Source organism: Aristolochia californica, unplaced genomic scaffold (genome assembly GCF_029961685.1).
Source record: "Aristolochia californica isolate CCGP_79_NKW_82.1479 unplaced genomic scaffold, dmAriCali1.0.hap1 SCAF_9, whole genome shotgun sequence".
NCBI lineage: Eukaryota > Viridiplantae > Streptophyta > Magnoliopsida > Piperales > Aristolochiaceae > Aristolochia > Aristolochia californica.
The window spans coordinates 6,599,178-6,610,559 of NW_027182290.1; the positions used below are offsets into that span (position 1 = coordinate 6,599,178).

Genomic DNA, 11,382 nt, shown 5'->3' on the forward strand with positions numbered 1-11,382 from the left:
ACGAAGAGTGGCTGACGAGAGAGATAGGATGGGCTTGTCTGATGGGTTCAGGAAAGCAAGTGGGTTTAAATTTTCGATCCTAAAGAGGTAAATAGCGCAAAATAGCTGTAGCTATGAAATCCATGCATTCCGAACTCGTCGATATTCTTTAAGTTGTTAAAAGAAAAACAAAAGACAAACTAAACAACAATTTGCTTCTCCAGGCACAATCGTTAACGCTCATTTTGAGTACTCCGAACTAAAAATGAAGAAAACCAGTTTTTTATTAACATAGCACAAAATTCACAGACGTCGTCGAGTTTCATAAAGAGGAGAAACGAACTTTATGTACCACAGACCGGACAGACTATAACCTAGGTAACAGGCATGGATGTATTTACCATTAAACAAAAGTTGGCGCAGGTGCTAGGAACAAATCCTAAGCTCTCAACTGGACGCCCCAACTCGAGCGAAATTTACTAGATTATCATTAAGTCCCTGAAAAGAACATCTCTACAGTTTCTTTCCAGATTACCGTCTCACAGCCACATTCGTCCCTTTTGCCTCCCCGCTCAGCGAAGATAAGGATGGCCGTGACCATGATGATGGCTTGAAGCGCCCCGTCAGCATGTTAGACGTTGCTGCTGCCTGTATTTTCCTCCTCTTGGACTCCAGCTCCAATCGCTTCTTTCCACACGAAGAGCCTGATGCCTCTGAAAAGATTGAGGCTGCATGTATACTAGCTCTTCTGTCCCTCTTGTTCTTCTCAAATTTGGAAGCAAACTTCACACGACCTGCCATTGCAGAGTCTTCTTCCGATGCAGGAAGGAGTCTAATCCCAAGACCCATCTTTTTAGCAGCAACTTCTTCTTCCGCAACCCTCTTTTTCTGACTCTACAGAAATCAAACATAAATTGGTGACTTGACAACATAAAACCAAAAGAAAAAAAGGAGATGCTACATAAGAGAAACTAGAACATACCCTAAGACGAGCCCTGAGTGCCTTATTGAGGGCATAGTCATCAGCATGCCGACTGTCAGCAACTCGTTGTAACCTCACAAGAACTGGTTCCGCTTCTTTCTTTTTTTGCAGGTCTTCCCCTTGATGCTCCAGCCGATAGAATGGATCTGAAAGCTTGCCTCTTTCTGCATCAAAGAACTTCATGTCAGGAAAGAAACAGGGAAACAATCAATTTTAAAAGGCAAATAAATAAATAAATAAATAAAGACTGGAAGCAGCTTTCTTAGCATGCACACCTTCATCAGCAGGAAGAGCGAATGTTTCCGCATCCTCTACATCATAATCCTCTGTCTTACGCTGTGCCCCACTAATGATTAAATATTCACAATTTTTTGGATCTGTCTGGATAACAATTTCATGTTTGCAGCATGCAGACTTCATGGTAAAGCTCCATATCTGATAAAAACAAAAAATTTGTTTAGCATCCATGCAATTCTAGACAATAGGAAATTAATAAACAAATATGCATACTGCATTTGTATCACAGAACTGGGTACTGGTATGAAATTAAAGCCACCACTTCCAGGAAAGGACTAGGCTGGATTTTCTGGGTTGACATAAAAAATTAAGAAAATAAAAAGAAGAAAAAATAGGTCGCTTGACGTACTTTTGTAGAGTAATAATTCCCAACTTGCTTCTTCTCTGCATTGAATCGTACTCCCTTTGCAATCATGGAATTGCACCCACCACACCAAATGTTGAAAGGCATCTCAAACCTAAGGACATAGAAAAGAACAGATGAATCAGGATGTGTACAAGGTACAACAAACATCACCAAAAAATCAAGCCACTTTATATTTAGACCATCTACAGTAATTATATTGTCATCATAAAGTGTTAAAAAAATCACCCAAAATAAGTTTGCCAATAGAAAAATGCAATCATCACCAAACAATTCCATGAATGAATATATTAGGTATTAAGATGATATCTGAATAAAATAATAAGTATTAAGTTCTACAGAAGTTATTTTCCAAAAATAAACTAGAGTCCACAAAAAATCGAAGACCCAGATGGAAGTAGAAAGGGAAGATGTTTTGTAGCCAAGAACGGAATCAAGGCCTTAAGTTCCTGATTCAGTCTATATCACTATTACAAAGCAGATAGTGTCACGCAATCATCCACAAACTGGAGAGGAATGTCAAACAAGACAGCCAGGCCACTTTGCAAAAAGAGCATGGATGGATTCACCACAAAATTTAAGAGAGAAGAAAACAGATCACCATGATGAAGGCATCTAGTGTTTTTCATGTAATCAGAAGTGGAACCATTAATAAGAAAAGAGAAAAAGATCTTAAAAAGCTTCCAAGTATTTTAAAGAATGGGTCACTTAAACAGCTTCCACAATAGAGATGATATCTTGCAAATCATCCACTTCAACCAGAAGAACCACAAGATCTTGCTACACTTACAATTTACAGGATCCTCAACTCTTTATGGGTTTTTACCACTTCATTAATACAAGAGATAATCGTGTCATTTAGAAACAGAGTGGCCCCTACAACAATAAACTACACTATACTCGAACTATGACAAATAACAAAAGAACTAATCTCAAGGCAAAGGATCTGGAGTTTTAGCTGGGCCAAAGCTAATTACTTTATTTTTGTTTCCGCATGAACATAGGTTAGGATGACAGTGTGTATAGTGAAGTAGTAATATCCTCCATGCACACTATTATCAAATGGCAGTGTTAACCAATAATACAACTTGCAGCAAAGGAAGACTAAGCATTTAATGGGACATTAACTCATTCGAAAATATGTGTAGCAGCTGAATACAATGACCAAGAATGTATTCCTTCTCTATTTGTCTCTCATTTTGTACCACCATTTTTTGTTTCATTAAGGTTCTCTATCCTCATCTACTACAATGAATACTTACACAACAAACAATTGCTCATTTAATCTTAAATAGAAGAAATGAAGTCAAACAAAAGGCAGAATATTGTTACCCAATAATGACAGAAGACAAGACAGCAGAAAATTTTTACGACCTTGACTTAAAAAGGCATCTCTCAAGAAAATGAACCACATGACCAAACAGCAATAGTGTATCATGCATATTTCTTCCAATAAGCAGGTCGTGACTTCTAAATACAGTTGATAAACACCTGATAACTGAACTTAGAGCTTGTACAAGTGATGACTTTAACATGATAATATAAAAAAAAAAAAACAGAAAAACTAATTTCTGGATTTAAAACAGAAAGTAGTAATAGTCACCTTATAATTAAGATTCCTTGGTCTATCTTCCTTGCCCTCTCTCTCAATGCATGTTGACCATGAAATTTGTTCAACGAACCCTAAAGAAGAACGTCGCATGAGAACAAAGAAAGAAAAAACGTACAGAAGCGTAAGATAACTAAGATTTTAAAGCAGTACATCAACGAGCTTATGATCGACATACCTGTTTTGGGGTCCATTCTGGCGGGTAGTAGAAATTATCGGCTCTGGCAGCGGCAAGTGAAGACTAAAACACACAAACACGCAAGTTCAGTAACTCATACAAACTCGGGACGAAAGAAAACAATTGAAAACGTAAAAAGATAACAAACACATTAATAATAAGTTCAAAGTTATCCAATCAGAAAATCCTGACGGTGTTGAGTCAATATGTCAGGCTGCAAATTATAGATAAAGAAGATTGATTAAAACCATAAGAGATGAAGAGAGGACTTACCATTGTCTGCAATAGGTCGCGGGAAAGGAGGATCAAGATGCGAGATCAAGAAGCAGAAGCAAGACGCGAGACCAAGAAGGCCCCGATTCGCACCAGAAAGCAGAAAGAGACGCTAAGACGAGAAAGAAAGGCGAGAAGGAGATGGGGAAGGGAGAATGATAATGGAATTAGGGTTTGGGTAGCACAAAAGAGAAAAGTGCCGAGTTTCTGTTTCGTATTTCTTTTATACTAAAAGAGAATACGCGGTATTTTTGGTTTGGACCAACAGAAAGAATTTGGTCACCGTCAGTTGTTGCCGTAAAAAGCAAAGTTGATCAATAAACGCGTGTATGCTACCGGCTTTCACTTGAAAGAATAAAATATTAAATTATAATTATTAATTATTTAACAAAAGAGTAGGTTATACGCTTTCTAGGGCTTAGAATAAATGCGTAAAAATTAAATGTAAATGGGTCACATAATTTTATTTTTAACTAGAAATAGAGAAATTAACTAGTACCGACAGGTCAAAAGGAAATATGAGTTGGAGCGGCTAAAAGACACAAGCAAAAGATCAAGTCAAATCTTGGGCCGAATTGGGTAATTGAGCCGATGAATTCCACAGTAGATGATTGCTCGTAAATAATTTCTATATTTTTTGGTCATCATCTACTTTCAGGTCTTAATCTAAGGATTCTCCAAGGTGAAAGAAATCGGGACAACTACGAGTTACAATTTTAGATCGAACAATATTTACAAATCATATGACAATTAGATGGTAGGAAGGGCTTCGTCTTCTTTCAATCTGCCGGTGGTATATCTTCCTCTGTTTCTTCACCACTGGCCTCCATGTCCTCCATTGACGTCTGGGAATTCATGGTAAATCTCCAACTATCTCCATCTTCTATTTCCCACTGCCTTTTCAGTTCCATAATTGCTTTTGACGCCGCAGCAGCAACAGCTGGATTGCTGTCTCCGGCCAATCTCTGCAAAAATAAGGACCTTATATGCCTACTTCATAATAGGAACGCAAGGAGAATGAAGTACCATGTTCAAGACTTGAAACTCTTGCCTGTAATGCACCCATGCCCGCATTCCCTAGTGTCCACATTGATGGAGCTGAGGCCAATGCATTTGCCAGAGCTTGCCTAAAAAAGAAAAAAATATATTAAACATTGATTTGAGAATTTGGCCCGATTTCGAGGGCAGCTGTTTCTATTAAGCCGTTTAGAACCAGTTTCAAGCTATTAAGTACATTGTAAATCATAAGGAAGGTAAATATATAAATGGGTTAATGCATAATATTAAGTTTAAATGAAAGGAAACATCTCTTACCGTGTACTAACATCAGGGGAACTGGAACATTCTGCCAATAATGAGACACTACTCTTACCGTCCATAGCATCAAGATCTATAAGAGTAGCAACCAATAATTCAAGCTGCTCAAATGCAAACAGAAAAAATATATGATGAGTAACAAATAATATCCACGTGTATCGTTAGTAAACAACTCTACAAGGACTGACCTCCTCCGGATCAGTGTAATCAATCCCATCAGCTTCAGAGAGAGCAGAAGCCATATCCCAATACACCTCCTGCCAGATTCCACCAAAACACCATAGTTTTGAGGAAATCTAATTAAAACATGATAGAACTAGAAAATGGATCCAAAGTGAGGTAGTCCATGGTAATAATACCTGTAAGGCAGAGATGCGATCATTGGAAACATCTCCAAGAAAAACATCGAGAGCCTTGCCATTCTTTTCTAGTGTTATCTGGTCCATTACATTTAAAGCAGAAAAGCCCCGTTTCCTTGGCCTACATGGTAAATTCATGTTACTAACTTGCATGTAACTCAATACCAAGTCATTGTCTTTTTCTTTTTTCTTTTCTTATGTGCTGGTGACAGAAATAAACAATTAAGGCACAACAAATGTGAGCATGTGACCTTTCCAGTTGGTTGAATACTTTAAAGAGTATAGTTAAATCTTCTTTTGGTAGAACTTCAGACCTAGGGTTTTGGCACATGGTTCCATACTTTGCAGCCATGAGACCAAGCCTGTTCTAACTAGTGTTTGGATAGTAAAGGTAAAAAGTAGCAGGAACATACAGCTGGTACATTTTGCTCACCATCATGTCATGGACGTTTTTGACAAACTGCACAATCAAATGGAAGAGATTATCTATTCTTACCCTCTTATTCGTGTCAGTAACAAATAAAAAGAAACAAAAAGCTAAATCTAATACATAAAAAATTAAATTTATTTGGAAGAGAAGCTAATTGTCATCGATTTTAATTAATGAGTCATACAACTGATAAAAATCTAATTACGAATATGTTTATTAACAGTAAATGAATACATTAAAATTCCAGAATGCAGGTTCAGTTCAATCAAATGACTTCAGGGATAACAACAGGAGAAAAAAATGTCACACTTAGGTTGATATATTACCTCCAAAGCCATATAGGCATCTTCCATGGCACGCCTCTTGACTAACAGATCAGCCCGCCGCAAGTCAGCCTGACAAGATCCCATTCAAAGCATAAACCGTCAGCCTTAAGAATAACTGTGTTACAGTAAAGTTGTCAACAAAAATATTGTGGTTACTGCAAACTTATTCTTGATTTAGAAAGATAATTAAGTACGAGTGAATTTGAAACTGAAGACTATGAGGGTAGTAGCAAGACAGAGAAATGCAAAAGCACCAATTTATCATTATAAAGATCAAACTTAATCAGGATTCCTACACCACAGGCAAAGGACATTCCAATGACACATTTGATTGCAAAGTGAAGAAATTACCATACTTCAAATCTCAAATTAATTCCTTTCAACATATGTTCTCAAGCCAATAGGCTCCATGACCCCCAGAATCAGGAAAGTATTGGATGCATCCAAATTTCCAGTAGTTGCATGTTTGTTTCTTGAACCTATACACCTAATAGCGCCCGTAGACTTACAGATTTCTTGGTTAACAATGAATTTTCCATATGAGATCTCATTGTGGGGAACTCCCTGCCTATAATTTAGTGTTGTCAGTTCTATTTATGTTATCTCTTCCCTTTTTTCAGGATTTCTTGTAGCCTTCTTGGCACTTTTTAAGTGGAATCCCATTTCTTATTGCTTTCCAAAATAATAAAAAAAAAAAACTCAAAGCACCTCTAAAGCTCCATCACTCCAATGTAGGTCTGCTACTTTCTTCAACCTAGACCCAGCTTTCTCTTTCAGGAGCTGGAACAAAACATAATAGTTAGAAGCAGGTCATAACCAGAAAATCAGCTGACCAGTCACGTATTGTAAATAATTATCTTAATGGACAGTGATTGGCTTGCCATGGCTATATGGTGTAAGCATTCAGCTCTTTTCTTCACACCATGGTCAATCTTCTCAGTGTCCTGTCTTGCCCGAGCTGCATTAACGAATAAATGTGAGTGAAGAGGGTAAGATATAACAGCTAACCAAAACCAAATAAAGCTACCCATCATTTTTTCTTTGCTTTCTTTTCTTTTAAAAGAAAAAAGAGCTAAATAGCATAAGATGACAAAATTATTAACTCAAAATTACCATCAAGTCTAAGAAACCCCAGACCAAGGATCGCAACATCTTGGCGTGCACGGTCATTTAGCCTTGTTATGCCACTGAAACATTATTAATAAGGAAAAGATCAGACCCAACTTAGTAGCTGACATCTTTAAAAGGGTACAATTATATGGTTTGATGAGGTGCAACCAAGAGAGTTATATTATTCAAACTTCTTAGGCCTAGAAAGTTAAATCAAATGTTTGTCAGACAATACAACATTTGTCAAAGTCTCATTCCATCAGACCACATCAGATGCATGAAACCCAAAGCAAAGGATCCAAACCTAGTCAAACAGAACTCACTGGGCTTCCCTAGCTTATACAAGCTAATGTGGGTACTAGACATTCAGAGGCAAAGTGTTAAATAATTCAATCATCATAAGAACCAAGAGACTCATATAATTGCATTCTGACATCATGTCAAAGTGAGAATCATATGCAGAGACTATGCGGTCAAGAAATTTGGTCAAGGTAACCAAATGAAACTGAAAAAAAAAAAATTCTAAACACAGAAGCTAACAAAAAGTGTGATGGAGTTGGCAATAACTGAACCATTTGGAGAAGGAGAAAAAAAAAAACAGAAAAGCATGATTGAGGACTGAGGCAGTCATATGTTTGCAGAATGGAGTACCATAATTTCGCATCAGTCTCCAGTAAAAAGTAAGAAAGATGTATAACATAAAATTAAATTACCGTGTAAGCAAGATCATGTCATTACGAGCCCTTTCATTCACATACTTAGCATCATTGTAGACAAATTTACAAGCATTTGCTAAGCCTTGACTAGAGATTGTACATGTGCTTTCAGGCTTTACTGGATCATCAGCCAAGACAGAGTCATAAATTTCTCCAACTTCACTTTCCTCAGGTTGACCTCTGTTATAGAACATGGAGATTATGGATATGAGATACGGCGGTAACCAAATAATTGTTTCTGAAGCAAATAAAGCAATGTATGACATAACACTGCATCTTTTAGCTTCAGCAAGTACGTCTGATCAGTGATACAAGCATTGGACATTGATGCATGGGAATTTTTCATTATTCACAACATTGCAAACAATAGAAAATTATGGTAATAGGTGAAGGGACAGCTTCATCACCAGGAAAACACACAAGTGATCTACTCAAACATTTGAATTAAACTGGACAATCAGAGGTATCATTTGACACATTTATTTACAGATGGCCAAGGTCTGAGTTCACTGATCTGAAGATTTTTATTATTAACTGAAAACTCCAAAGACTACAAATAGAATTTGTACTCAAGATATATTCACCAATCCAGATTGATCAAATGGAAGAGCTGGGAAGACCACTTGTGAAATCCGAACAGAATAACCAATTACTCATCTTATTTTTAAGGTGACAAACCTTGACACAGCTTTATGATCTTTAGAAGGCCAGGCACATTTTTGAGTTTCACTACTGGTAGATTGACATAAAAGAGCCCTCTTTTTGAAAAGAACGTAATTGCAGGGGTTTCCCCATATGCTTGTACAACCTTCCCAGGAGAATTTAACTTTTAAACTTAGAAGACTTCCCAGAGTCTGTTTCCTGATTTCAGCTCTTTGAACCTTAGGGTCTAATCCAATATATTTCCCTGATTTAGAAAAAGAATATATAAATCTGCTAGAGTCCGCAAGGTTGGCTTTGTCATTTGCAGTTTGACAATGAGAAATCTTGCTTGCTGTGAGCGCCATCAGAAGAAAACCATTGAATTCGTAGGCAGACAAATAGCTTATTGATATTACTGTAGAACAACACTTTTACCCCCAGATGCCACCATTAGTAATTGCACCGTTCAACCTGAAATTATGAAAACAAAACTAGTAAATTTCAATTAGATGAAGATTTTATTAACAAAACTCAGTATTGCTCTATAAAGCTAGAATTTGTCCCCTTTAAAGTGATGCAATCCAGAAGCTCTTAGAAGGCTTTCATCAAAATCGTGATAAAGATGCCTCACTATGGCAAAACTATTACATTTTAAAAAATATGTTTGGATGACATGGCTACTGGGGAGACTCAAATTCCCATTATGCCAGCGGCAGATGTTTTAGTCTTCTCTACTTATGTACTATAAATTTCAACTAGTAAACTGAAGCAGTTTATACAGCAGTATCACTTTGCAGTGAATGAACCTTAGAGAGTACCTTCGATTAATGAACTAGCAGGTTGAAAATACATATAATGGTCAATCGCAATTTCAGGAAGACTTTTTAGGGAAATCCAAGAAATTAAACAAATTAATTGTACGCTAACATGTCTTACGGTTTCATGGCAATGAGAGATCCCTATTATGTCCAAACTATTCTACCATATCCAATTCAATGTGCCAAACGAAAATCGTGAAACTTTTAGCTCCGTCTTTCGGATAAAGTTCCTTGATGCCACTAAATTAATCCGAACAGCTAAGTAATCCCAGTAGATACACAGCTGAGCTAGATAACTGAAGGTCAGAGTAAAGTAAAAGCACGGTAAAGAGCTCAAATTCCACAAACTCTAGGTACTGAAAATTACAAACCAATTCATCTTGTTAGAGAGCAAATCGAAATAGATAATCAACAAATAAAGAAATTGAATTCGATACAAAGAAATGCTACTGACTTGTGTAGCGATGGCAGCTGTTTCGTTCACAATAAAGTGAGAGCGGAAGAGGGAGATAGAACAATTTGCACAGTTGTATACGGGAGGTGAATTAGACCGGCAGAAAGAAGTCGGAATGTATAATGTGGAGACGAGAAGAAAATACCAACCACACCCTTTGCGTATGGTCCGGCGCTTGCCAACAAAAAAGCATTGGCTTTTTCCGTAGTGGAGTGCGGCCGCGTAGCCACTCAACCTCAGAATTTAGGGAGTTTCAAACCAGTAAAAAATGAAAAATGCATCTTTATCTTCACTCTTGGTGCAGTGCCACGAGGGGCCAACGCATCCGAATCAGAAAATGCCAATTTTGATTCAGCACCATCTGGATCTCATCGTCTTCAGAAACGGAATGTAGGGACGCGAGCAAGAGGTGGGATGAAAGAATCCGAGGAACGTCAATAAGTATACGCTTGTCGTCTCTCTACAGGCGACTGTGATTCTGTGAATGGACAAATGTGTATATCTCTGCCGATTATACGGCGCCTACTAATTCTCACACTCGTTCAATTGGTGACGCGGTAAATCTCGTTTGTCTCCTCTCAATATTGGGCTTGGATGAAACAAAATAAATAGGCACTAGTGACAACTTGCATGATTCTTCGTATTCATTGACATGATGTATGCCTATTAGTTGTTTTAATGTTACATGTTTATTTTGATTCAACTGATCCGAATTTGATTAAATTATGTTGGTGTGTGAGCTCCTTGCCGATGGTACGTTAATGTGAAACTACAATACTTTGGTTAGAGCGGAAATCAAGTGATAACCTATAATCGTGCTTATAATGTCACACCGATGAAATCGATACATATGTGACAACCGTATCATAAGGAATACCTTTGTCCTATTATTCAGTTACACCTAGGTGGATAACAACTTATTTCGTATCAATTTTTTTTTATTCGTTTACTACAGGTGAATGGGTAAAAGGATAAACGGAATTAATATTATTTAAAATCACATAAATATGATATAAGTAGATAAAAATAATTAAAAATTAAATTAAACTACAACATCACATAAGATTCATATAAAAACTATAAACTAATAAAACATATTGATAATATTAAAAAATATGTTATTCTCTACTCTTTTCCTTCTTCTTGCTAGATATATATTATCTAAAACTCAGCTAAACGGGTAATCCGGTGTGGAAAATTGATTATCCATATCTATTTTGTTTATAAACCAAGTTGCGAGTAATCAGGTAAGTTGACCCTTATTCATAAACAGGTAGGATTTTTCTTCCTTATCCTTTTATAATTAAATAAGTAAAACGGGTAATTGGATAAAATTGTCATCCCTACTGGAGGGTGGTAGACAAGTGTGAGACAAGGGAGTGGAGAGGGAGACACCCTAACCTACCTTCTTTCACTTCCCACTTCTGGTGTTAAGGGGTCTTAGGCAAGTCTCCAAGTACAAAGTCACTTGCAAATCCTTTATATTCATGAAAGCAAAACCCCTTAAGTGAAAACTTTAAAGAGATAA

General features: G+C 37.0%; 2 protein-coding genes across 3 annotated transcripts; both read right to left on the minus strand.

Moving 5' to 3' along the window:
* Positions 1-239: 239 nt before the first annotated feature.
* On the minus strand, positions 240-3,888 carry LOC137941129 (uncharacterized). The gene is made up of 7 exons (XM_068786403.1): positions 3,683-3,888; positions 3,410-3,472; positions 3,226-3,305; positions 1,608-1,716; positions 1,237-1,396; positions 962-1,125; positions 240-873 (listed from the first exon to the last, which is right to left on the minus strand). Exons 1-7 carry the CDS (start codon positions 3,683-3,685, stop codon positions 511-513), a joined length of 942 nt encoding a protein of 313 aa, XP_068642504.1. The 5' UTR covers positions 3,686-3,888; the 3' UTR covers positions 240-510.
* A 298-nt stretch (positions 3,889-4,186) lies between these two features.
* Positions 4,187-10,015, minus strand: LOC137940553 (senescence-associated protein AAF, chloroplastic). 2 transcript variants are annotated; one of them, XM_068785679.1, is made up of 14 exons: positions 9,855-10,015; positions 9,519-9,756; positions 8,619-9,053; positions 7,938-8,120; positions 7,228-7,301; positions 6,996-7,072; positions 6,823-6,894; positions 6,115-6,183; positions 5,772-5,818; positions 5,359-5,479; positions 5,188-5,256; positions 4,997-5,100; positions 4,734-4,809; positions 4,187-4,647 (listed from the first exon to the last, which is right to left on the minus strand). In XM_068785679.1, the coding sequence occupies exons 3-14, from the start codon at positions 8,945-8,947 to the stop codon at positions 4,462-4,464; spliced, it is 1,407 nt and encodes a 468-aa protein (XP_068641780.1). In that variant the 5' UTR covers positions 8,948-9,053; positions 9,519-9,756; positions 9,855-10,015; the 3' UTR covers positions 4,187-4,461. The 2 variants fall into 2 exon arrangements, with proteins under 2 accessions (XP_068641780.1, XP_068641779.1); XM_068785678.1 differs by lacking the exon at positions 9,519-9,756.
* Between the last annotated feature and the right edge of the window lie 1,367 nt (positions 10,016-11,382).